Source organism: Phalacrocorax aristotelis, chromosome 3 (genome assembly GCF_949628215.1).
Source record: "Phalacrocorax aristotelis chromosome 3, bGulAri2.1, whole genome shotgun sequence".
Lineage (NCBI taxonomy): Eukaryota > Metazoa > Chordata > Aves > Suliformes > Phalacrocoracidae > Phalacrocorax > Phalacrocorax aristotelis.
Window position 1 is genome coordinate 86,953,010 of NC_134278.1, and position 27,353 is coordinate 86,980,362.

The 27,353-nt window shown below is 40.9% G+C and overlaps 1 protein-coding gene across 2 annotated transcripts; it reads left to right on the forward strand.

The window, feature by feature from the left end:
* The first annotated feature begins 2,785 nt into the window (after positions 1-2,785).
* Positions 2,786-26,286, forward strand: B3GNT2 (UDP-GlcNAc:betaGal beta-1,3-N-acetylglucosaminyltransferase 2). Of its 2 annotated transcripts, none has more exons than XM_075088337.1 (2): positions 2,786-2,984; positions 23,847-26,286. In XM_075088337.1, the coding sequence occupies exon 2, from the start codon at positions 23,856-23,858 to the stop codon at positions 25,047-25,049; it is 1,194 nt and encodes a 397-aa protein (XP_074944438.1). In that variant the 5' UTR covers positions 2,786-2,984; positions 23,847-23,855; the 3' UTR covers positions 25,050-26,286. The 2 variants fall into 2 exon arrangements, with proteins under 2 accessions (XP_074944438.1, XP_074944439.1); XM_075088338.1 differs by lacking the exon at positions 2,786-2,984 and adding an exon at positions 3,029-3,457.
* The last annotated feature ends 1,067 nt before the right edge of the window (positions 26,287-27,353 follow it).

Consider the following 27,353-nt stretch of genomic DNA (forward strand, 5'->3'; position numbering starts at 1 on the left):
AGTGGCAATGTTGGTTCTAGATATTTTCCCCCTTTCAGCTAATTTTTGAGCCTCAGCTGCCAATTGGATCAGGGAATATATTTGGATTAAAATACCTCCCGCCCTTCCCCCCCTCAAGGTTTCACAATGCAGCCCCGTGACCAGCTGGGTCAGTGTGATTACAGAGGAGCAGGCACAGCCAAGGGTGTAGGACCAGGAGGAGGGAGAAATGTCTTTCCCCCAAAGACAGCAGACCATTTCACCATCATCCAAACTTTTCAGCTTTACTGCGTGTTACAGCACCCAGTGTTACATGACACACTGCTCTAGTTGATTTTTGTGTTCTTTTTTTTTAATTGATCTCAAAACATATTGTTATGAAATCTCCTGGGCAGTGGAGCCAAGCTCCTGGCTGCCAGATGCTTTCAAGCTTTTTGTTACTTAATGGACAAAGATGCTTGCCGATTTTGGGTAATTCCTCCCTTTGCTGTAATCCTTCTACTTTGATGAAAAGGACAGCTTTAGTCAAACATGAACTACATATATAAATATTCGAAGAGGAATTAAATATGCAATCTCATTCCCAATGCATTGTGGATGGGGACGTTCCTTCTAGACTCCTGAGCGAGATTTTGGAGCAGCTCCAGAAGTCTCACTGAGGGTTTTCTATGGGCCTCCAATATTTAATGACATTGCGTATGGGGAGCTCATGCTGTGGATACTCATGATGTTTACCAAACCAGTCATGTTTATGGCTGTGCACACCAGCTACTGAGTCTTGGTGAAAATTAATGCTGTAAAACAAGTGCATAAATGTGTATTTTTGTGGATTGTGGGACAGGCTTCCCTCTCCTTTTGCAGTGAATACGGTTTTTAAATGACTGTCCCAGGTGACATTGAGATAATTGCTTTGGTTGGGCCACTCCTTATATTGGATTGAGAATGCAGGTGCTAAAAATAGAAACAAATGGCATGTGTTCATTTTCGTCCTGTATAGGACAAAAAGCTGTGAGGTTCACAGACCATGGAAACTGTAAATCCATCTGCTGGTTGCTATTGATCTGGCCACAATGAGACTGAAGATTGTACTCCTTGCTCTAACAGCACACATTTTATTTCAGTAAGCATCCTGGGTCTTGGAGATTTCTCTAGTTTGTTTTAATGGGGATGTTTTGCCAGGATTTGTAGTCTCATCAACTGAGCAAGTAAGCAAACAGACTAAAAAAGAGGATTACTAATGAGCGAGTCATGCATGATTAGTATCAGCTCTGGAGGGCAAATTTCCAAAATCTGAAACTCTCAAAAACTTATTTACTAAGGGAAGCACTGACAGCCTAAACTACTCCTTTTCTTCTGACCCCTGGACTCAGTAATAAAAGCTTTGCAGACTACCCCATAAAACTGACCCACCTGCAATTATCTTGCTTAAAAAGGAGAAAAAAATTTTTAAAATTTTGTGGAACAGGATTTTTCAGCTTGGCTGGGGTCTTCCTCTTTTGCTTGATGCCATGTGGAAAAAACCCAAAGCAATGAACATTGTCACAAAGATGTTCTATAGCCACAACCAGCAGCCTCTGTGGCTGTAGAGGCCACCAGTCTGTAAACTGGTAGGTGTTCACCTCAGAAAATGTTTTCATTCTTGCAGGAGGGAGGGAAGTGCACCTCACCTTCTCTTGCAAACGAAGCCGGCAGACATAAATCTGTTGGTGTTTGCCTTTCTGCCTGGTCAAGAGCTGCTCCCTCTCTGTGGAAATGGCCCCCAAACCTCACTCCCTCCTCTTGGAAGGGGCACCCTGGGTGACACCTACCCCCTGTGCCAACAGTCAGTGCCAGTGAGTTTTGCAGTGAGCTGTGGGTGTCAGTGGACACCTGGGGAACACCGAATCCCCCTTCTTGGGGTGTTTTACCCCAAGAAGCAGGTGAGGCGTCAAGGGAGAACATGGTGGGAGAACACGGGGCTGCGGGAAGGTGCCATGGCAGTGGGGTTGGGCTGGGGCACTGGGTTCAGGGGCGGTCCCGCGGGACAGGGTGGCAGGGCGTCGTGCCTGCAAGCCGTAGGGTGGCGGGGGGGTGGCGGGGAGACTCTCTGCTGCTCGGCAAGGAGCAGGCGAGGCGGCGGTGTCAGGTCTCCCCCTGCGCCCGCCTCCTCCGGAACACAACGTCCGCCTACGACAGGGACGACCCGGGCACAGGGGACGCGGAGACAGCTCCCGCCCCCACCGCCCGCGTCCCACGTGCCCCGCCCGACCCCACGGCGCGCCGCGCCGTCCACCCCGCCAATCCGCTGCGCCGCCGGTCGGACAGGGGCGGGACTTCAACGGGAGCGCCGCGCCCGCTGCCTCGCCCCCAACCCCGCCCCGCCCCTGCCGCCTGCAGCGCGTGGTGCCAGCTGCCGGGGGCTCGCGCTGCTGCCGCGGCGGCGCCTGGCTGGTGGGCGGCGAGCGGGTGGTGCGCGCTCTTGGTCTCTCGGGGAGGCGCACGTGACGAGCGGGAAGGCGGGCGCGCGGCTCTGCCACAGGGCAACAAGTGAGGCTTTTCCCGCCCCCTCCAACGGCCGGCGCGCCTCGGCCCCCGCCCCGGCTGCCGGGCCCCAGGCGCCTCATCCCCTTCGCATCACTTTAGCTCCCTGCTGGCCCACCGCTCCGTCCGCCGCGGTCTCGCACCTCCGCCGCGGCGCGGCCGGCCCCGAGGGGAGAGCGGCGGCAGCGGTGAGCGTGGTCCCGCGGGGAGGCGCTGGGGCGGCACGAGCCCTCGGTGGCCGCCTCGGCGCCGCCCCGGCTTCGCCCTCAGGTGCGGAGCCCCCGCCCTCTGCGGGGGCTGGCGGAGCGCGGCGGCGTGGATTCCCGCCGGTCGCGGGGGCCGTGATAGAGCGGCAGGTCAGCGCCGGGGGGACGGAGGGAGGGACCCCCACCGCGTACAGGCGGCCTGCGGCAAGACAAAAGCATGGTGGATGTGGAGGCGGCGGCAGGAAGAACCCCGGCGGAGACCCGCGGCACCCTGGCAAGGTACGTGCGGGAGGGGCAGCCGCCCTAGCCTGCCCTGCCTCCGCTGGGCGGTGTGGATCGACGCCGAGAGGAGGGCTGAGGACAGGCCGGGGGAAGGGGGGGAAATACATTTTAAACTTAATTTTTAGCTCCTCTTGATTTCCAGACTGTGAGGTTTTTCTTCCTCGGAGCCCCTAGCTTATTTGTGTACTGACAACTACAGGCTGACGGTGGGGGGCGAACGGTCGGAGCCGCATATTAAGGATTTTGGGAGTTGGGTTTTTTTTTTTTTTGGTCGTGTCCCCCCACTCACCCCCGATGGGGGAGGTGGCAGGCGGTGGAAAGGGTGGGGTTAAACCACGCGAAATGTCTACTGTGGCGCACAGGAGCATCGGCAGCCGGCACATGTTGCAACAAACTCGGTGAGAGGAAGGCAGAGGCGCGATCTGTTGGCATGGATGAAACTTAAACCAGCTCGGCCGAGTTGAATGACCGTACGTTTGTCGTCGCTTTTTTGTTTTGTGGGTTTGTTGGTTTTTTTTAAACGTGAGGAGTTGATGGTGAAACTGAGCTTTTTTCTGGAGGAAAAACCTGAGGCGTAGGTTGCTGCAGTGCTGGGCGCTGCTGCTGTTGCAATCTTCCCCTTGGCTGCAGGAGAGAAGGGGAGGGGAGGGCGCGGGCACGGTAGCGCCCGTCGGGTTTTCTTCGGGGGTGGTGGTGGAGCCGGAAGACTCGCACAGCTGGTGGGGTCAGCTAAATAGCAGGCTGTAACCGAATAGGTTAATCATGAGTATTGTGCAGCATTAGGTCTTTGCTGTTAAAAGATAGTGTTGAGGTGGTGGCTCTAACGTATGTACTTTGGTGAACCTGAAAGGAGGAGATTGATATTTTTGCTAGAGTTGGCCTGAATATACGTGCTTTTTCATCCTTTAACTTCCTGAGACGTGATGTACTCCCCCGCCCCCCCCCCCCCCCCCCCAGGAGGGGACTTTAGGTTACCCGCTGCGATTGTGGCCAAAACTGCAGTTCACAATTCATTAGTCATCCTGCAAAAATTTATGGTGAAAGTTACTTGAGCAACCGTTGAGTCCAACTTCCCAAAATGCTCCATGCTGCTGGAGTTGATTATTAAACGCTAATGTTTAGTTTTAACTATGCAGATTAAGAGTTTCCTTGGTTCGGTTGGGGTTTTATTTTTTTTCCCCTGATTTGGGGTTTTTTAAAAAATTATTTTGGGCACAGAAGAATTTCAACTGGATGTGGAAGGATGCATGCATAAAATTACATGCTAAATATATAATCTGAAAGTTCTTGAGGAAACATGATTATAACGTTCTCCTTTGAGGAAATTTCTGGTTAATTATTCCTCCCCTGTCTTAAAGACAGACAGCCTCGAACTTAGTTCTCTCTTAAAGTTGCTTAAAACGGTTTCGTGTTCTTATTGCAGTTCCGCTTTTGCGTCAGATTTTCTTGCTGTCACGGAGGGTGTATACGGGTGGGGTGTGGTGGGGTGGGGGGAGCAGATGACGCTCCGGTGAGTGCTACAGTTGGTGCTTTGTTCAGGTGACGAGCCGAGGAACTGGCTGCTGGCAACAGCTGCCTTGTCACCTCCGTGACCCAGCCTGATGCCTGTTGAAACCACCGGAGGAGTTGTATTAGCTCCGAATTATTACCAAATGCATGGAGGAAACGAAACAGAGAATCAGCTTTTCTCGTTCAGCAGATGTAATTTCTAATGTTTTTGTTTGGTTGGTTGCTTTTGGTTGTTTTGTTTGTGTTTTGGTTTGGTTTTTTTTCCCCAGGGCTGTGAGTCTTTAAAAAACAATATTGCAGTGGAGATGAATTAAAATACAGAATGTTTGTTGTATACTTAAAAATATAATGCTATCAGTTAGAATCAAAATCTTTTGGCTTAAAGGAAACCCTGATTTTGCTGCTTGCTTTTGAACGTGTGACTTTATACCTGAGATGTCATGCAATACTGTTAAAAGGCCCTAGGGAAGATACAGACACTGCATAAAGGGATCAAAAATTAGAATTAAGTAATTTTGTCACCTGTAAACTGGTTTTGCTTGGATTTTTGCTTGTTTCTTTTCCCCATGTACTATAAATAGATGAGGAAAATGGAGTAAAATGAGGTACAGCAGCAAGGTAACACTGCTGAGGGACTTGTTTTGAAGGTCATGCATGAGATGGCTGGGAGTGCTAGCTAGCCATCTGATGCCCTGTCTCATGATAGGTAGAGCTCACTAATCTCCCCTAGGGATTGTTCCTAATGAACACAATGTCACTGGTGGTCAAAAATTTTATTATTCATGGCTGTAAGCACCTCCTAAATTTTTAAATACTACTGGGTAATGAAGATGATGCTGAGGAGATCAGTATAAAAAGTAGTGCTGGCTCAGAAAGGCTTTGATGAGAAATGAGGAGTGGATAAAGTGGTTTTGTATTCTATGGTGGCAAATGTATGCAGTTGTCTGCATTAATAAGTTATGCTGTATGTGGAGGGAAAAATGCAGGATTTGAGTCTTCATCTTCTTGTCTACCCAGCAGACTCCTTGGAGAATCAAGTCTTTCAGAAGGGTGCTCCTCCATGGTGACCTGTGAATGCCAAGACCCTTAGCCATTGTCATTTTAGTGCCACCCAGTGCAGCTATTTTTGTAGTGGCACTAGCTCTGATAGTGATTTTCGCTGTTGGCTGCGTGAAACCAATTGAAGGAGAACAAATGGTCGTGGTAAAAGACAGTTTATGTCAGTGATGATCGTGTTGAAACATAGGATGTAGTCATATGTCTCCTACCACAGCCAATATTGTCATTATCACAACTGTCAAGAAGCAGGGATGGCTTGTCATTGATATGTGTACTTGACTGAAATCTGTATAGGCGTATTTCTCCAAATTAACTAAAGGAGATGAAAAAGATTGAACAGTATCAATTAAAATCCTTAGCCAACTTCTTTGGTAACTTGTTCTTTTTCAGCAGATGACTTCATTTTTGACAAACGTGCTCAAACAATCTTGTAAAATCTTTACTTCAGACAACTTGTGAAACTTCGCAAAGTTACTTGATGAGCTTTTTCTGTTTGCTGTCAGACTTGTGGTCTTTGATGGAAAGTGAGCAGAAATGCGTCAAGGGTTGACGTGCCAGATCTCCGTATTTTACTGGATGTGGTTATTTCCTGCTGTAAAAATCCCATTAATTTATTCTCTTTCAGTTGAAGCATTTGCTCTTTCAATAGTAGAGCCTGGTAGGTTTCCTGTAGGTTTGTCACACACTTAAAGCTGCTTAAACTGTATAATTCTAAAACTTGCCAAGAATAGGCCAAAGGGAGGGTGGAGGGGGAAGCTATTGGCAAGAGTACACTTATTGTAGCAACAAGGTTTTAATAATCTGTTTTATTTAGTTTGATGGTTGTGTTTTTATAGAAAGCACAGAATACAGAAAAAAATTATTTCATTAAAATAATGAGCTTTTTAATGTGGCTGGTTCTCCTGCTTAATGTTTTTAGAGGGCCATTAGGATTGATCACCTTCCAAAAGCTTGAAACAATCTTTGTCCCTTTCATGGGCTTTCATGAGATTTGTTTCCTAGTATGTCTATTTATTATATTTTCTATCGCTATACAGTAAAAGTATATAAGGAAATTTGAAGCAAGGAGGCATCCATTTGCTTTTCAAATTTTTGAAACTTTTAAATTTCTAATATCTTTTTCAGGTATACCCAATTTTAATCCCTAATGTTTTTTTGTAAAATAACATTTTTTGATGAAAGTGTTAACAATTTAGGAAGAAGGTGTGGTCGTTATGGCTGTGTGTACGAGAAATCACCGGATTAGTATTTGAAGTTTCTGTTGCGTTGTAGGCTGTATTCAGACATGTGCTTCACGTGGTTTAAAGAAGAATTTGTGCCTGTGAGTGTAGTTAACAAAAATTACTAATGTAGTCTCCCTCTTATGCCATGTTCTGACCTCACAGATATATATTTAGATGTTTTTATCAGTCTGCTGCTACTACACAGTTGGATTTGCACGATCCTTATGTGCTTAAAAACCAGCAAAAATAACCAAGAAAAGATGATGGTGAGATAATGAAATACAGGCTCTTCCCATCATTTTGGTGCAGATTGAACAAGACACTAACTGAAAGTTGGGGAATAAATATCTCTGATCTGTTAAGGCACATTTTACCTGAAGAACTGACCGGCATCTTGGGGCTTGATCCTGCACTTCCCTTGTATCGTTTTCTACCTATTTCATTGGGCCTTTTAGGATTTAAAAGATGAGTTAAGTAAACCTTTCCAACTCTCCAGATCGTGTAAAACCCAGTGAAAAGACTGGATCATTAAAATGTCTTGTGATGAACTGTGCAAAAGAAAGATTGAATTGGTGTCTCTTGAGAAGCAATTAGCATTTAAATAAGGAAAAGAATCCCTCTGTGTGATGGGTGTGGTGCTGAGATTTTTAAAGGGAGAATCGATGAAACAATTTCATCAGCAGTTGGTTAAGAAAGCTTTGTTGTTTGAGAGAAATACAATTCTAAGAGCTGAAAAGCATTTAACTTGGAAATAGTTTTGTTCATCCTTGTAAACAACTTCTGAAATTTAGCAGCTGCTTCATCTTAAGCTCACAGAAGAGTTACTCTGAGTGGATTAACTAACTCAATTTGTAAATCCCTTATCTAAATCAAATGAGCAAGAAGATTTTTTTTTGGATGATTAATTTTATTCTTTTTCTACAAAAGATTAATTCTCTGTGGTTTATGAACCAGCAAGGATATGCATAGCTGTATGAAATTTACAGTAGCAGTGTGGTATGGAAACCTTATATGCCCTGCAGAGGTGCGTGTACATGTGGGATGCTCAGCTTCCTGTCGCAGACACCTGCCATTCAGCCTGCACCGGGTTTCCTGCTGTCAGCAGCATCCTCCTGCAGGGTGGTGCAGTTTTGGGCATAGTGGCTAAAGTAGTGCTTATCTCTGCAGCCCCAGTCTGTTGTGCTGGCGCAGCTGTTTGTGCAGCTGTGTTGTGAACTGAATTGAGGAACCAAGGGGGGTTGAGAAATAACCTTTCTGTTTGCTTGTCTTTGGGGTTGTACGTAATGTCACAGTGAGCTATGCAAACATGGGAATTCATGGACTGGGGAGAGTAGGATTTTTTTAAACTCAGTTTAAGGAGAGGTACAGCTGAATGTCAGGCTGTACCCTGAATTTAGTGCTGTTTCATCATACTTGAGCAGTGATATTTTTTAATCTGGTATTTGAACGTTAGAAAATGGTAATGTCTTTGGGATGGAGAATGTTGTTGCAAACTTACTGTTGATTTGCTTTTGAATAAAAGCAATTAAAAGACATGCAAAACAGCTTAAAGCTGATTACTCAAACCACTCTCAGATGTAGTTGATACTTTGCACTGGTGTGCAGGTAACAGGTACAGAAGTTCCTGCTTGGATTTAGAAGTGTCTAATCTGGTTATGTGCTTATCTGCCATTAACAAAAATGGGAGTTAGCTGCCTAACCTGCTTAAAGATCTTTACAAAATCCTCCTAGTACTTATGTGCATCTTTAGTTGCCTAAAACGGCTGAGAAATTGTTTCCTTTTGCTTAAACTTGGTAGGCTGGAACGAGATCTGTATCTTATGTTTTATAAGTTTGAAGGAATAAAATGAACTTCCCCGCTGATTTTATGAACTTTAAATGAATTCTTCAGAAAGATGAAAAACTTTTTCCTGTACTTGTTAATTACACTTGAAACCAAAACCAATTAAGGGTGAAAATCTTTTCATGTATTTGCATTTTTAAATGCAGGTTTTGCATTCTTAAATATTTTAGTTCAGTACTGTAAATTCAGAGGCAGATCTTGGAATTCTGACCTGAATATTCACAGTATGGATTGGGTTTGAATTGACTCTTGACTAACCACATAGCACTTGCAGAGAAGCATGTCTTGAGATGGCTGGGAAGGTTGTTGTCCCAGCTGCATAACCCATCACCCAGCCACTGGCTCCAAAGGCAGCATCTCATGGAAGTCAAATTGAAAACCAGTGTCTGTTTACTTTTAACCCAGAAGAGAATAGTCACTGGGGACAGTAACCTCATCAGACATACCAAGTTGGAGCATCACTGGTTTTGAAACATAGTTTTTAGTAGTGCGGCTTATGTCTGACAGTCTAACATAGGCAAGAAGACACAGCAGAGGTAAAATTTTGATGGCTTGAATTGTGGTGCTTAAAGGATGGTTTTGTTAGTTGATTAAATAGTAAATGTTCTCTATGCCGACACAAAGGTGGTTGGAATATGGTGAAGGCAGTTAGTAATTACTGGTTTTAAGATAAAGCTGGAAGAGATGCCAGGAGGAGATGAATTGTCTTGTTTGTGGAAATTAGGGTTATCTGTATCTTGAATAGGTATACTAAATCACCTTTTTATTTCAAATACAGCATAAAAGTAAGACAGTGCCTTTCCAGCAGACTTTATTTTTAAATGTCTGTTGCAAACCCCACTGATGCTTTTAATGTGTTACCCATTCTTCATTCTTTATTACCAGAACTAGCATTGATCCACATGCTAAACCGCTTCCTGAGCTTTCAGGTAGTTATGGGAAGATGACATTCTTATGCAGAAGAGTGGACGTAGCAGACCACACTAGATGTAGCAGAAATGGGTGGCTCATGCTAGTTCACCAACAGAGTTGATTACAAAAAAAGTGTTAGAGAAATTCAAACCGCAGGGTGTGTCTCGTTATGGTTGACACTGCCTAAAGGCTAGCTGCTTCTGGTGGACCAGTGCTGGTACTTTTCTGGCCCTACCTGTGGGACCTCTGTGGGTGATGGTGGGAAGAAGATTAGTAGTGTCAGGTTGCAGCGGCAATGTGCTGGTATATGAAAGTTTAAGATGATTGAAAATGGGATCTGCTGTGGTCTTGGCTTTGTGAGTCTTCTCTCCAGTGCATTGTTACTGGTGTATGTGCAGCACAGTGGCAAGCAAATCTAGTGATGTGAGTCAGCTGAAAGCTAATTTCTGCCTTATTGCTAGGTTCTTAATGGTCCTCTTTAGTTCCCTGAACTGACTCACCACAGTCAAATCAGTGCAAAGGTGGGATGGGACTGTGCAGTTCGTAGGGGAAGGAATAAATTACAGGCATCTGTCAGCCATGACTGAAACTGTTTTAAACTGCCATGAAACTGTACCCCCTAACTTGTAATCGATGTGATGAATGACAGTTAATTTTCTTCCAAGAAATCTCTCTCTGCTGCCACTCAGTTAAACCTCTTCTCTGATTCTTTTTAATTTACTATTCATTCAAGCTGAAGTCTTCTCAAAGGTATGTAAAAACTGAAGTCCATAAATCAGAAGCTGGCAGCTCTCGGTTATTCCTAACAAATTGCACAATGTTGTAATTCTAAAGCATAAACTGACCTTAGAATGACATTATTTTTTTTGTATACGGAACTGGGAACAACAGGTCACTTTACCACAGGCCTTCTAATACTGAGGTATTAAAATTTAATATTAGTTTTTATAGCAAATTGAGATTTCATACTGACAACTGAGGATAAGATCTCAATTACAAAAAAAAATCAAAAAAACCAAAACCAACAATCCAAATCCTTTTTACTCTTAATGAAACTAAACTTCTTTTATCACAAGTTATTTTGCAAGTATAGTTAGGAACACTTTCATAGATGTTTAGTGTGGCTGTAGGTATGCCAGTGTAGAATGGTAATATTGGCACAATGTACTAATTTATAGGGATACTGCCATTGTGTAAATTGCCTTAGATGTGTGGTGTACGCGTGGATTCTTTTATTCCTGTAGAAAATTAGGACCAAACTCAAGTAGTTTATAACAGCAGAAAAAATGGAATATACATTAAACCTGTGTTTGAACTTACAGAAAACCTTTCATAATGACCAGAGGGCTTTCCTTGCATATACCTTGATCTTCTATAGGAACACTTGAAACAACTCAAAATTGAACTGAACATTCTTGCAGCCAATCCAAGGATTCAATTTTAACTGAAAAAAAATATATTTAGGCCTGACTTGCACTGATTTCTGTAGGTACACAATATTTAAATTTCTTAATTAAACTCAGACCTTTTTGTGAGAAACATCTATAATTTAAAATATAGACAGGGTTGGGATGATCTGAGTGACTTACTGGTAGCTCACTTTCTAATTAAAAATGGATGAGAAAACAGATCACCCTCCAGCTGAAAGTTTTGTGACTCTATCAGTTTGATTCAGGGTTGGAAGTGTTCAGTTTGAAATAGCGGGGATCTGGTGTTAAGTGTAAGTATTCAGTCAGGCAGGAATTTCATATCAGCTGCTTTTAATGAAGTTGAAAATAAGTTTTTATTGTCCTGAATTACTTTGTAAAGATAACTTGATGTAAACTTCATTGGTGTTGCTGCAATATTTCTAAGCAGCAATATAAAGTCAACAAAAATTTTGTTTCATGGATGTTATTTTAAATAGAGTACCTTTAAACGTGACGTTCCGGTAACTTTTCTTTCCTGTTTGAGGAGCTGGAGTGAGGGAGGCACCTGGAATTAGTCAAAACGGTGACAGGAAACACAGCAGTAGTATAGCTTACTCTGAAGATTTTGGGTTTCTGATATTCAGAATTTACCATTCAGCAGTAAATGAAAGGACTATTCAGTCTCAATACCACAGTTGGAAGCTGACATTGATAGTCTCAGGACAGCAGTCAAACAGGCTGTTAGAGGTAGGTAGCTTTGGATTCTCATTACGCTTTTAAAAACTTTAACGTAGCAGGGATTTCCCCACCTTTTTGTAGCGGCTTCTGACAAGTTAACATCTTGAGTTTCATCTTTACATAACTGCTTTGAGCAATGCCTTTTAAACATTGTGCGTTATCTGATTGCTTTGAGAAGCAAGACTCTGCAGAGAATAAACTTGCTTAAATTAGGTAGTAGTAGTAGTCTGAGAAATTTAAATGTTTGTAGAGCTTACAGATCCTTTCAGATAGCTGCAGGGTCTGCATTGCACCTAGAGGAGCTGGCTTCAATGATAATCTGATTGTCTACAGACAAGCTTGTTGGATGGTGTTCTTACCTAATTAAGACTGTCTGTTAATCCATGTGATTTGGAGTCATGGTGAGACCTGGTGATGGAGTGTGGTCAAATCTGGCATATGCTCTAGAAGAACCTTGTTGGAACATGTTCTCTCTACTTGGTTGTGGTTGTGACTTGGGTGAGGATTGAGAGGCTGTAAGTGGAATTCTTTCACTTCAGAACGGTAGCTCATGTGGGATGCATGATGACTTTATAATCTTTGTGTCTTCCTTCTATAGTAATTGCACAGGTTTTTTTTGAAGCAGCTGCCTAGAATATTTGGAGGTTGTCCTATGGATCATAGGAAGCAAATGAGATGGTATAACTAATATAATAAAGCCATTTTGTGTGCATTTACGTGGTGCCAGATGGCAGTCACTATCAGCTTGTGTGGAGGAAAATATTTACCTGTTCTGTAGTTAAAACAGTAACATCAATTCTGTAAGCCAGCAGTGGTTCACTAAACCGGGTTGTGAGTTAAAATTCTATATTGTATTTAGAGAAAATGTATTTTATGTACCACTGCACTTAAAATTCTGTAAAGCGTAAAGTTATATTCTCTTGCATTTCTAAGATTCGTATGTTGTGTAATAACTTTCATGAGATATTTTTATAAAATAATTTTTATTTGTGAATTAGTAAATGCAGTGGTGATATTAATGTCAACCTTCCGTATTGTTTGAGGCTACTCCTTAATTGCTGCATTCAATCCACTGTAGGAAACGTAATCCAAATAGGCTTCTTGGAATGTCACCTTCATAATATACATATATCATGTGCTCCTGTAAGAATGAATGAGAGGGGAGCTGTTCAGATACAGACTATTTATTGCTTTAGTGCTTGATAAAGTCAGTCAAAGTTTAGAAATATATTCTTTCATTTTCACTGTAGTTTTTCCTTGACTAACGGCAAAAGTTTGGTTGTTGAAAATAGTTTGTGGGCCTCATTTTGATGTTTAAAACAATAGGCCTGTGAGTACTACATTAGAACATTTTACAGGTTTTTGTTCAAGCCAGTTAATTACTGTTGGATTGTATAGTACATGTTCATTAGATCAGCTTGTCTTACTTAAGTATACTAACCACTCTCTAGTGATTAAAAAAGAAGTTTCTGTAGGGTACTGTATTAAATGCCATACGGAGTGAGACATTTTCTGTGTGGGGAAGTTGCAACAGTTTATCTCTTCTTTTTTTAACACCATTTCAGTTGGAAATTACGGTTTTTCACCCATCTGTGTGCAGACATATGTATGTTCAGCATATTTTTAGGAGCTGGGTCTAAGCTCTTATCCCTCTGACTGCAAATGTGATGTGCCAAATGAATTGAGAATGAACGGTGCAGTTATTTTCTGAAGTCTGCAGGTAGCTCCAGTATTGCTGTGGCTGTAGAAGTTGCGGGGGGGGAGGGGGCCACATGACACGGACAGCTCGGGTGCAAGGTACTGCACAGTGAAAACTACCGGTGAAGCTGAGAGGCATTGTTTCAAAGCAAGAACAAGAGCATATTTGAAAAATCTTCTGTGGGAACAGGGATACAAATGGGCTATCAGAAGAGGAGGGACAGTGGAGAGCTTTGTCGCTATGCCTAGGGTAGCTCCAATGCTTGACTGAGGTTTGGAGATTGTTTTCTTTCATGTAACAGGCTTCAATCCTTCTGCATCTGTTTCACAATTGAAAAGGTAGTGTTGAGTTTGTAACTTAAATATAAACCAGTGGTAGAGCTGATAAGCACCCCAGTTTGTGAAGCGGCTGTATGCATGAATGAGGGTTAGGGAGAGTGGAAAATGATGAGTAATAAGGAAGCAGTACCTTTAAGGCAAAGGGTGAATTGAGCAGGTGACCACAAAAATGCTTGTTTCATTGGAAAACTGACAACTATCTAAAAATCCTCTTTCAAACTGGCAGTTTCTAATTGATTTTAATGTTTATGAGGATTTTACTACTTTTCGTCAGTCCATCTCAGAAGAGAGGGGCAGAATCTGTCTGAGCAAGGAGTTATGGCATGGATAAGGTAAGCAAAGTAACTTCAAAAAATGTAGCACAAAACTGATTAAACTGTCTATAATTCTGCGCAGTGTATGCTTAATTCCCTTAAATTGTAGGGCATGGTCTGGGAGTAACCAACTCGGTTAGTTAAGTGTAATATAACTGGACCTGAAGCCTCAGTGTTCTTAAATCTTTTTACCAGACAGCCAAAATAAGTGTTGAATAGTGATAATTTTAGTAGTAAAATTTGTGGGTGCTGGAGACTGAGACAATCCAACTTCATATGGATCACAAGACAATGATGACTTTTCTGAAAAATTTAATGACAAAAGTTCAGCATCATCCACCTGCCATGAGGGTCTTGGACAACCAGTTACATGTGTGGATGTTTTAAATGAGAAGGGTTTCTAAGCTAATGGGAATGTGCTGAGAAGTATGTGGGAAAGAGTTCTTTCTCAAATTTTGTGGTTATTTTAGAAGTAATTCTCTCTCCTTATGTTTAGTGAGACTGAGTATACTGTTTGGTTTGTGCCTTATGCCAACTCCCATTGATAATATAGCTCTAAAAGTCTCCGCAAATTCCTATTTGTGAGCTTTAAGTACAAAACGTTTTTTGGTTTTGTTGCCATATCAAAAATGACCTAATTGGGGGTGGGGGGGAGCAAGGTTAGTTAGAAGTGTAAAATAGTTCCCCAAATAAAATAACAAATACTTCTTACTATGGCAAAAAAGGTACAGGCGTGTGACAAATGTACATAGAGAAAATAACTGCAATTTTTTTGTTATATTGTTCTCCAAGGGTTCCCCTCTTGTGCTGTAATAGAGAAGTAAGTAATTCCAAGTTCTTGCTGTGTGAAAAAATAGAGGAATTCATCACCAGTGTAATTCATAAAAGTTTAAAATACAAACTGATTCAAAAAGGGATTGGACAAACTGAGATTAGGTTCAGTAACAGTAATTGAACATGGTTCAAATGCAGTTCCTGGCCCTGTAATACCTTACTACAGAAAACCAGGGGAGTATTATGAGAGAAATGCCTTGATGTACTGTTGTTTTTTTGGGTATGGGATTTGGTGGTTGGGGTTTTTTTGGTTTTGCTTTTGGGTTTGGGTGGCTTGCGTTTTTGGTTTTTTTTGAGCAAAGTGTGCTGAAGGTAACTAGTGGGAAACAGAACATCATGTTAGATTGGCTTTTATTCAAAATCATGATAGTTCTTTGTGCCATGGTCTGTGTTTATAGGAAAATACAAGCGTACCCTTCCACAGTCTTGCTATTTACCTGGATCTTGAAATTCCATGGCCAAGTTGCACTGGGGTCTTTTGGTATTAAAATATTGGCAGAGTAGAATTTCTCCCAAAACTAAATAATATGCTGAAAGATGGCTCAAATTGGGTATATGCAATTAATTAAAACTAATGTTAAAATAAAGATTCACTGCTCTGAATTTCATTGTACTTTCTGATGCATTGTGTAGTATGGTGTTGTCTTGGTAACTTTCCTCCAACTGGAACATAGTTTCAGAGTGTGGTGTTTGAAGAACACAGAAAATGTTGAGTTACTCAGTGGTAGCCACTGTGATGTGCTTCTGCAGAAGCAGAATACTGATATCTGTTGAATATTTGCCAGTTCTTAAGATGTTCTTAATTACTGTTGTGTAAAAGTGGACTTGCATGAAGTTCTGAGGGGAAAAGAGAGATACAATTGTGGGTAGTTAAAAAAAAAAAAATAGTGTTCTAGTTCTTTAAAGTTGGAAATTGCACAATGACTTTTCATAACAGCCTGGGGCTCTTAACAACATTGTCATGTTCTAAAACTCTTGTTGTTCAATCCAGGAATCTCTTCTAAGACTTACCAAACAGAACCAAGGTATTAGAAGAACTGATGTGTCTCACAGGGGGTTAAAGGGACTGCATATGGCTTGTAATGTGTTTAATAATAATAATTTAAAAAATTCTCTTCAGAACCATAGTGGCACTATTGCACGCACTATTGCGAGAAGTACTAGAACTTGTGCTACATATACAACTACTGAAAGGGATATTGGGCTTCAAAATGAAGTTACATGGTGAGATCCAAGTCTGCCATAGCCCCGGTTGTAGCCAGTTTCTGCAAAGAGAGAAAGGTGGTAGTATCTGTTAGATACTTGAATTACAGCTTTGTTTTGCCAAATTCCTGTTGGTTTAGTCCTGAACCAGTAGAATGGTAGGTGTAATACCTGCAGGTAGTAAGGACTATCGTACATCAGCACCAGTAGGTACTTAGACTTCTAATGCTTGGCTTGTAGGCAAGTTACTCAGCCCACTTAGAAAATTACAGCATAACTCCTGTCCTCAGTAGAAGATACAGGTATTTGCAGTTAAAGGTCATGGCTTCTGTCAGACTTCAAGGAGGAAAAAAACTTAAATCTTTTACCTTGTGTCTGCATGATCTGTTCAAAGACTGGCATTATATGACTGTTTGCATCGGGGTGTAAGTATAATGTTTTTGTTGCTAGTGATGCTAGATAGCCTCCTATTAGAGGGTGGAAGGATTATGCATCCAGAACCAAGGCCCAGTTCATGGTGTGTTGTCACCCCTGCTGAAGAGGGGAGGTCTGTCTACTCTCCTCTCTTCTGTGTGCTTTCATTGTAGCTGCTCTGGTGCTTATCTGGTGTGTATCTCTGGTCATTGTTAGTTTTCTGCTGGGTTAGTGATATAAACTGAATTATGGAGAGGCCTGGCAGAGCACCAGAGCCAGTGCAAGGGAGGGATTGGGCCTAAGTTCTTGGAGTCAGAAAGGGAGGAGGAGGAAGTCTCCATCAAAAGGGAGGGGTCTGGTGACTAAATTGGTTTGGCTGCTTGTGGATCCACAGTGTGGAACTGCTGCAAGAGGTGAGGGTCGAGACAGATAGTCTGGTTAAATGTATTATTTTTCCTTCATTCCGGGGTTGCATGAGTATGCCTAGGTTTGGTTTAGTGCCTTGAAGTACAGATCTGCCCCTATGGCTGCATCTGCTGTGGAACACTTTGCTGGTGCAGGAAGGGGTTGTGCAGGTATGTGCAATGTGGGAAGAAAAACCACATGAGGTAGTCTGTATCATGATGTTTGATTTTTCCTTTCCATGGGGAATTGTTAATTGTCAGTGCTAAATATTCCAGCTGTTTTACAGGAGTTCTGCTTTGGGTGGTTTGCTTAGCTGCAAATCTGTATGATATGCTGCTGTTGAGACTGCTCAATGGGTTGTCACAGCTTACTTTTACTGCTCTTGAGCTTTTATGTTGAGACTTGAGATTAATAAATATCGTAAATAAAAGCATAAAGGAAGAAAGTTTTAATAGCAAAGGACTGGTTTCGGAGTGAAGAAATTATGTCACATACATCTAGAAACACCATTTAAACTTATTTTTAAATAGAACTATAACCTTGAAAATGGCTGTTGTCTTACCTGTCTTTTGCTTTCTGAAACTTCCCAGCTTTATGTAGTAAAGGATTTTTTTCACCTTGCTGGAGGAGTTTGTGGGTATGCCCATGCTGTGCAGTGGGGTGCAGCACGGGTCACTGTGCTACCACAGGCTACACTGCCTTTTGAACACAAGCTAACACCCTTGCACCCCTGTTTAGTGTTGTGCTGTGAGAACCTACTTGCTGCTTGAAACTGCTTTTAGGGATCCTTGCTGAGTAGTGTTGCATTGCATCATGCCCAGTGGTGGTATTAATAAAGCCTACCCCTTTATTTGAAAAGGGAATGATGGAGCCTTCCTGCAATAATAAGTAATACCTTTTAAGTGTTAAGTTTTAAATAGTCACCAGCAATCTGTCCACTTGCATAATTTATCATGGGCTTCAGTACTTAAGAGCAAGGATGATGATTTTTCTGTCAGAATTAAGACACATGAGATACAGTTGCTTTCCCTTTTGTAGCTCCCTTCTGAAGGCTTTTATTCAATTTCATGCTATAGGTGTACTCTTACTGTGTTGCAAGGGTGAGCTTGGGATGGATATTCATATCTGTACAGAGACTGAGACAGTGCGTAGAGAGCTGCAGAAGCTTGAATGTACAACAATTGGGCATCTTAGAGGCTCCACTGGTTCAGAACTTAAATTAAACATCAACAAATATGATCAATATTTGGCATATGAATATATGGTTCTTTAATACTCATTGCTAAATAGAAACCTGGCATAAAACAAAGTTCTACTAATTTAGGAAAGTGGCGTTCCTGAAGTTGTCTTATGATACCTCAGTTAATATGTAAGTGAGCAGTTAATCCCCTGGTATTTTAAACATTCAGTGAGTGTTTTGTTGAATATAAGCAGAATAAAAGTTAGATATGTCTTGGTTTGATGTCTCAGGAAGAGGTTTTTTTGTTGCTTCATTGGTAAAATTGGTAGGATTGACTGTCAAAACTTATCCGTTTGCTGCTTGCTTTCATCCTTATTATTGCCCTTTATGTTTTGATGTTTTGATGACCCAAAAGAGCACCTGCCTGTCCTGTCCTACCTTGAAGGTTCTTACTATGTGTGGTAACATCTCCAACTCAAATGAAGTAGCACCTTGCTTAAAAACTGTTGGAAGGAGGATCTACTTCATAGTTCTGGGTGATGCCCAGCACCTGCCAAAATCTGGATCTCGAAGCAAGTTCCAAGTCTTCAGAATTCCTGTTTGGATTCATTTAGGTTGCACTCTGACTGCAAATGTAGGTGTTTGTTTTGACATCTTGCTATAGAGAACTAGTTAGTGCACTGTCTGAATCCACTGTGTTTCGTTGTTTCTATCCTACAGAGGATTGCTTTTCCTGAACTTCTAAATATACTTGCTTTTTTTTAGCCACTTCTTTGCAACATCTGCCTCTTTCTCTTGCCTTTTTGTCTCCTATAGCTAAACCTCAGTGAGATGTTTAAGCTTGTTTTTGTGCATAGCAAGGTCTTAGTAGCATCAGTTTAAAAAAACAGCTGTTATCACGTTTCACATGCTAACTTTGTGAAGTCATTACAGAAAATCAAGTGCTGTAACTGGGCTAATCAGAATTCTTCTGCAGGATCCAACCTCCAGTGTGAGAATTACAAACTGATGAATCATATGTGCCCTTACTTAGGGGCTGGTACACTTAGATGTACTTGTTCTTGGTTTTGACCTTGAACTTGGTCTTCTCCAGATGTAACGCCTGTCTTTTGGCAGGGGTATCGTGGCCCCTGTATGTGTAAATTCTTGCTCCCAGAAGAGAGTGCCTCTTGTATAATTAATTCCTGGAACTGGATGGGGCGGGGTGTGTTTTCAAGAAGCATTTGGGCAATGTTCTTGGTATATGGTTTAACTTATAGGTTACCCTGTGTGGAGTCAAGAGTTGGACTGGATCCTCATAGGTCCCTTCCACCTCAGGAGAGTGATTCTGTGAGTAATTCTCACATTACAGCAACTCTTCCAGACTTCCGAATAGGTTCCTTGCAGGCATTTGGAATAAATTCACTCTTGAGAGAAAGCATAAAATAACACTGTTTAAAAACAACCTGTGAACAGTTTCTCACCCTTTTGCATTAATGTTGTTTGGAATTAAAGCATTTGGGACATTTGATCTTTTCTTGTAGCTCATGGCTTCTTTGTAATACCTGTTTGCGTCTTCTGATGTGGTTAATCTTGTTTTATTGATTGCTGCCTGGTCCCACAGTGAAACTGTTTTTCTTCCCAGGTTCTGCTGGCGTGCCTTTTCTGTCTGTCTCTTGATCCCAGTGCTGCTTTTGTGTTACATAAATCTATTCCCTTCTATCAATACCTTAGTTTTGACTGCAGTGAAGTGTAAGAGTGGATTGGAGCTGAAGAGGGCAACTCTCCCATTTCTGCAGAATCAATCTTTCCAAATACTGTATCTGTAGCAGAGCCTTGATTTATCCAGAGTGTGTTTAATGTTAACCCCTTTTTTTCATAGCCACATGGATATTTTCTAAAGGCTTTGAACAAATGGACTTCATGTACTCAGTGCTACTGATGCATAACTCTGCACAGCTGGAAGTTGCATAAACAGCAATGTGATGATTTATACAAACTTGAACTGGTTGCTAAAACAGTCTTTGTATCAGTGTAGCTGAGATGATGAAAACAGGCATTGAAAAGCTGTATCAGATCACCTTTTGAGTGTAGGTAACCATGCACCTTACCCGCTGAAGTAGGAATAACTTTCTGCAGGATTTTCTGTTCCAGAGGTTCTGTGTGTACTGTGATTTGTTTTACCAATACATAGCATTTACTCTTGTGTCCTCCTTTTTCTGCTACCTAGTGATGTGTTCTAGCCTTTTCTTTTTTAACACCTAAAATAGCAGAAATTTTTCAAATAGGTTATTGCTTTGTACTGCTCATCTCAGTTCTTCAACAAAACTTGTATAAAAATGTATCAGATTAGATGTAAGTATGAACCAGATCACTTTTAGTTTATCTCTGGCTTCCCTAATGGCTCTTCCATTATCAGCAGCTGTGAATTTTTGTAATATTAATTTTGATAGAAGCTGTTACTGGAATAGGAGAAAGTTTTTGTGATCTGTCCAGATCTCTGTCACTAAGTTGTAAGTAGGAAATGGGCCGTCTTGCGCTTACAATGATGCTCCTTAGCAAGCTGCCCAGCTCACAAAATCTCCATCATGCTAGTGCTTTGGTTAATCACTGCAGTGTCAACAAAGCAGATGAATAAATGAGATTTGCCTTGAGACATGGGCAGTGGGTGTTTTTTAAAAAAAAAAAAAAAACACAAAACAAAAAACCACAAAACCCACAAAAAACCCCAACCCCCCCACCAGCAACATTACAAATGCAACATCCCCTGCATTGTGATGAGGGTTGCAATGCTGTGTTTTTTGATAAACCCAGTGCACTTAATGTGAAATTGCTGAACTGGCACCCTTTTGTCAATTCCTGTCTTCAGGTGTAATAATTAAAGCTAATACATATTGATTGCAAAACTGAGGATTCTGTTTCAATTTATAGAAATAACCTTTCTGAAGTCTGTTTGTTTTCTATTTGCTTTTAGTTCAGGAACCTCGATCTGACGCTGAGTAAGTGTTTAATACAACCTGTCTTTGTCTAGTTTAGAAAAAGGACACTTTTTAAATAAAGCAGTTTTATCCCTTTTTTACTTGGTAGCCCTTAGTATTGGTTTGATATTCTTAATGAGTTACATTTTTTAAGGAATTTATAAAAGAGACATGTAGATAGCTTTGATTACAGAAGAGAAGAATGCTTTCACGCACAGTTGGGGGGTGTTCATGTCTTAAAATTCTTATCTGTATTGATATTGAATGTCACTTGTTATTTCCTCAGAAATATTAATTTTATCACCAATATTGGATAGCTTTTTAAAAGGAGACTGAAAATCATACTGGAAGTATTTCCATGTGAAACTGATAGCATTTACTGTGGTTTATGTGATGGAACCACTGTCATCTTGCCACTGGTAGTTACTCTGATGAAAAGTTGTACCAAGTTTAGTAGTAAACTGATATTTTTCTGTGTAGGATCCCTGTCTCATTTGCTGCAGGGGATTGCAAGGCTACAAGTGAAAAACAGGAAGATTAAGGAGGATCTTGCAGTTACAGAATTTGAATGCTTACCCAAAATACTTAGCGATTTGAATGATTTTGTTAAGGGATTGAAAATAAAGTCTTTGCAAATGGTGTCTCATTGTGTTCTGAATAGTCTCAGGTCAAGCATCCAGATGACTTAGAGGTGTTGAATACTCATAGCTTAGTAGCTGAGGGCTTAGAACAGATGAGCTGTGTAGTGCTACATACCCTGGAAAATCAGGCTCCAGCTGAGCTCTTGACAATCCTGTGTTAGCCATTACTAGGGGGGAAGCTTCTTACCCAGTTGTGGAGGGAGTCCTGGGATCGTAGGTCAAATACCATGTCATTTGTTGTTCCAGTGGGAAGTGCTATAGAGGGCAGGGTAGACAAGCACTGATGTATGTGCTGAACTGCATGGAATAGTAAAAAACACGGGACAGCTGCTTCTCGAGTATTTTTGTGTGTACTGAAAGGGAGGTGAAGAAAAATAGTATATAATGATCTGATTTTAGTGAAACCTGCTGTGGCAGTTGGAAGAGGAAGATAAAGTTTCTCTGAACCCTGTGGGGCCAGCCAGTGCTTTCTAACAGTTCAGCCCTTTAGCTCAAGTTATAGCATTGACCACAAGTATGTTTTTGTCTTTGTGGTATAGAAGAAAACTACTTCAAAATGAGAACAGCAAATGTCATAGCTGGATGAGAACAGGACATTAAATAAAGTAGATCTGCCCTGGTCATATGCACATGGTACCTGAGGTCAAATGAAGGAACAATAGGGATTTTTCTTCGAGTAGTCCATTGTTTCTAGGACTGGCTTTTTATTTAAATTAAAAAATACTCCTGGCCTTTGGGTTTAATGAGAATCAAGTGTTAAATGGGGGTGGGAGGGTGGATTACTGATTATTTACCTGCTGATTGCTGACCAGATTTTGTGTTTAGCTTGCTGAGGAGTAAAAGAAAGTAAGACTGGTTAAATAAGAAGACACCATGGGTCAGTCTAGCTCAGGTGTCTGGTGACAGTTGGAAATGAAAAGAGCAGCAAGTACAAGGTGTACTTCTCAAGTGTGCCTTCCTGACTGTCGTTTACACCAGTGTTTACAGCTGGGCTTTTAACAGTGATTACAAATCTTTTATTTCATTAGGTTTTTCTGGTCTCCCAGTAATCGTTTCCAGTAATCATCCTGGCAAATGAAAGCTGCTTCAAGAATAAGTTCTGTATCTGACATAAATGTAGTCTTACTTTCTTATTCATTCTGAAGTATTTTCTAGTGAGACTTCCTGATTTAGAATGGCTTGTTAAATTTTGTGTAGCTTATACTTTGATATCCCTCGGGCTAGTAAACAGTTTGATAAGCACTACTTCAAAGGAACACACTGTTTTCATGTTGCTCCTTGTACTGTGCACCTTTCATTCTGACAACTGTAGAAGGAGGAGGGATTGATCCATTTTCTCTCCCAGTAAAAACTGGAGATGGGTCACAGAATAACCTTGCTGTAACAAAGGCAGGTGCACTTACTATTCCTGGTCTTACATACATGGGAAACCTCTTTTTTTTTTTTTTTTTTCCTCTTCGATTTCTTTTTCCTTCTTAGGAATAATTACACTTTCACTTTCTGCTGTCATTAATTTCCTTTTCGGGGGGGGGGGGGGGGGGGGCGGGGAGAGTGTGGATTCATGTTCTTCTGTCTGCAGAGCTCTGAATACCAGCAATGCAGCTGGCCAGTTTTGAAAGCCTCTCTCCCAAGGAACAGCCAAGTGAAATGGATGGAAACGAGTTGTATGTTTTAAAATTCAGCTCTGCCTATTATGTAGTTGGAAGGTATTAGATTGCAAGTATAAAAGCTTGCAACTTAATTTAAAAATAACTGACCTTATCATATAGCAATTTATTCTATACCCTTAAGCTCACCTTACTAGCAGAAAAAAAAGTTTCTCTGCTTGCCTTTGCCAGGCTGAGGGCTCAGACTCTAATTATTATACAGTCAAGTGTTTCAAGGAGACTTACATGAGGAGCAAAAACTGCTGGCTAATTTAGATGCACTATGAAACTCCTAAATAGCACATAGAAACTTTGTTCTTACCAGCTTCTTGTTTGATGAAACCCCAAGCCCTTACTAGCTGTAGGTGTACAAGTATTAGAGGTAGACTAGCTTTTACTTTTTTTGGGTGTAGATAACCTCTGTTTTTAGGCTACTAACTTGCACATTCTTTGTCTGAAAGTAGTTTGCATGTTTATGAGATCAAGAACTTGATAGGAGGAAGGCTAAAATTATGTCACTTTTTTCTCTTCCCAGATATGAGAAATGAGTGTTGGACGCAGAAGATTAAAGCTGCTGGGAATTCTGATGATGGTAAACATTTTTATTTATGTGATTGTGGAAGTGTCAAAAAGTGGCAGCCAAGAGAAGAATGCAAAAGGCCGTGTTATTATACCACGCAGCAAATTCTGGAGAAAATATACCCCTCACAAAGCTTATTGGAACAAACAGCAACAGAAGCTTGAACTGCTTTACAACCCTATTCTGACCTTGCTTTCCAATATGACTGTGGAAGAGAACTTAGTTTTGAACTCGAGTGTTCTCAATTCCTGTGACCCTGATCCGTGGGTACCTTCAGAAGTTAGTGACTTTGCAAGCTTGCCAGACAGATTCAAAGACTTTCTACTTTATTTGAGATGTAGAAATTATTCTTTATTAATGGATCAGCCAAACAAGTGCAAACATAAACCTTTTCTGCTGCTTGCTATTAAGTCACTTACACCCCATTTTGATAGAAGGCAAGCAATTAGGGAATCCTGGGGCAAGGAAATAACATCAGGGGATGTGACAGTCAAAAGGGTCTTCTTACTTGGACAGACCCCACCAGAGGATAATTTTCCTGACCTTTCAGACATGATAAAATTTGAGAGTGAAACCCACCAAGACATTCTCCTCTGGAACTACAGAGACACTTTCTTCAATTTAACTCTGAAAGAGGTACTGTTTCTTAAGTGGGTCAGCAGCAGTTGCGCAGATGTCCAGTTTATTTTTAAGGGTGATGATGACGTTTTTGTGAATACCCATCAGATCCTGGATTACTTGAAGAGCTTATCGAAGGACAAAGCCAAAGACTTATTTATAGGTGATGTGATCAAAGATGCTGGACCTCATAGAGAAAAAAAATTGAAGTACTACATCCCAGAAAGCGTATATGAAGGTTCGTATCCTCCATATGCAGGAGGTGGTGGGTTTCTGTACTCTGGTGATCTGGCATTAAGACTGAATAATGCATCTGACCAGGTACTCCTTTACCCTATTGATGATGTTTATACTGGAATGTGCCTTCAGAAGCTTGGGCTTGCTCCGGAAAAACACAAAGGCTTCAGAACATTTGATATTGAAGAGAAATACAGAAATAACATATGTTCCTACACAAATTTAATGTTAGTGCATAGTAGAAAACCTCAAGAAATGATTAAGATTTGGTCACGCTTGCAAGATCCACACTTAAATTGTTAAAGTAATGTGCATAAGTGTCTTAAATCCAAATAACTTTACAAGGTTGGGTCTGACTTTCTTGGTGGACCATCGAAGCTCTATTTAATAGTTTAATTTTTTCTGGAAACTTTTTCCTGTATGTTTGAAAATGAGAATAATACTAAAATTTGATGGGATGGCTTGAAGACTTGGTCCTGGCTTTTTCCACTGTCCTGGTGGTCACTATGTTTCAATATTTGTCTTTAATTTTAGAAAGGACTTCAAGGATCTATCTAGCTATCAGTGACTGTTTAGCTGTATTGGAAACAGGGATTGCCTATGACAATGCATCTTTCATTAGTTTTGATGGTGGAAGATAGTTTTTCCTTGAGTAGTGTTTGTGTGTGGAAACCACTGTAAATTGAAAATTCACAAATTGGAGCAATGTAGTTTAAGTATTAAACACTCTTACAAGACTTTATTGAATTTTATTAATTTATAGTTCTCAGTCTTTTTGCACCCCGGAACAGTATTTTCTCCTTCCAATCTTCTGTGCAAAGTGTGCCTGTGTCTGAAGGATTTACCCTTTTATTACATGATGGTTTTTTTTTTAACAAAAAAAAGCATAATACTATTTGAAACACCCCATAAAAGAGCTGAATATATAAGGAATAAGAACAGTAGCTTTTGTTTGGAGTTGGGCAGTAGGTACAGTTAGGTCTGCCCCCTGCCCCAAGCTTATGTGAGGTAGAGGTGACTTGTCGCTCTGTTATTTATGTGAAAAGCTACTCTGGTCAGTTCTTGTTTTGTGTTTTGGCACTAAGTGTGATCAGGTAGCTCGATTTGATGCAAATAACTGAAATTGCACATTGCTTATGAGAGCATGGTCTGGATCTCCTATAAAGCGGTAGCAAATCTAGAATTGTGCAGATCCTGAGAGTTTTGAATTTTGAAACAAACTTTGAAGTTGCATGATGTCTCATGTAGAATTAACATATTCTCAAAACTCAGACTTTCTTCTGTATTGCCACATCTTGCTTCAAGAGTTTATTCTAAATAGTGGTTGCTTCCTTTGTATATGTAGAAGTGCCTGTCTATTTATTGTTCAGATTGAAGACCAAAACATTTTCTTAAATATATTTTGTGTAACATTTTATTTGTATAGTGTTGTCACTCAGATATTTAAATAGAGCATGATATTTTAAATCTGAGAAGTGTAACATGTTCAATAAAGCTAATTGCTATTTTTGAATTTGAAAAATAAAATGTGATTTAAGTATGTCTTGTAATGCTTCATTTGAGAAATAATGTTGACTTACAGAGCAGTTGCATTCTGCTGTGTGGCATTCAGTAATAATGCCTTTCAGAAGTTCGGAAGCAAAAGGCTTTATTCGGCAACTTTCTCTAACACTTATGTAGTAGACTATCAAGACAATGTTGTTGCAGTTGTGCATGGATTGGTTAGATGCTGTAAATAGAGTGGCAACTCTGGCAAAAGCAAGGGAACAACATCAAGTGCCCTAGAAAAAATAGTACGTACACAAATAATTGCCTGTACAATAACGCCACCTGTATAAGAAAGGAGTCAAGGAATGGGTTGAATGGTTGTCACTTCCGTTTTCGTTTGAAGTAACTTGGCAGCTACAACTCTTTTGGCTTCTTGACCTGCCTTCTTGTTCCTTTGTTTACCTTGAAGTACAGATGATGTGCTTCTTTTGTTCAGGGAGAGGTTATGTCTTCTGGTCTTCCACCTTTCTGTTCTGTAGATGTTGCCTGTCAACACCCAGGATAAATAAAGGCAGACTGTTCTGGTATTGTGCCATGAGGTTTGGCCTGTGTCTTCTTTCTCTTGAGAAATTAAACCGTTCTGGAAGAGCTGCAGGTTTTACTGTACATGTGTTACTTCCTACGCTGTACCTCTTAACCATGCTAAGCACCCTACTTCTTTCTAAATATTAGTGGGATTTTTGTTAAGAGTTTGGGACAAATGAAAAGAAGTTATGCTGATGATGGGTAACGCAAGTAGAGATGTGATGTTAAGAGTCTTCATGGACTTGAGAGAGAGAGTAAGAGGAATTCTTATGAGTAAGATGGGGTGGAGTGCACACAATACTATGAAACTAACCTGTTAGTGAAATGGGTGGAATTGGTGGAGTGCCAGCATTAATTATTTACTCTATACCCTTCCTGTAACCATGAGATTAAAAACAGGCCTCTTGTATAGCACACAACTGAGAATAAGAAAAAATGGGCTGAGTGGTACTTGCTGAGAAGAAATGCTGTGAGAAAGCATCTACCCACCTTCTCAAGTGACTAGAGAAGAGAGAGGGGAGAGGAAAAGACTGA

Coding starts and splice junctions, on each gene's coding strand:
- B3GNT2 (XM_075088337.1), top strand. CDS start 23,856: ATGAGTGTTGGACGCAGAAGATTAAAGCTGCTGGGAATTCTGATGATG.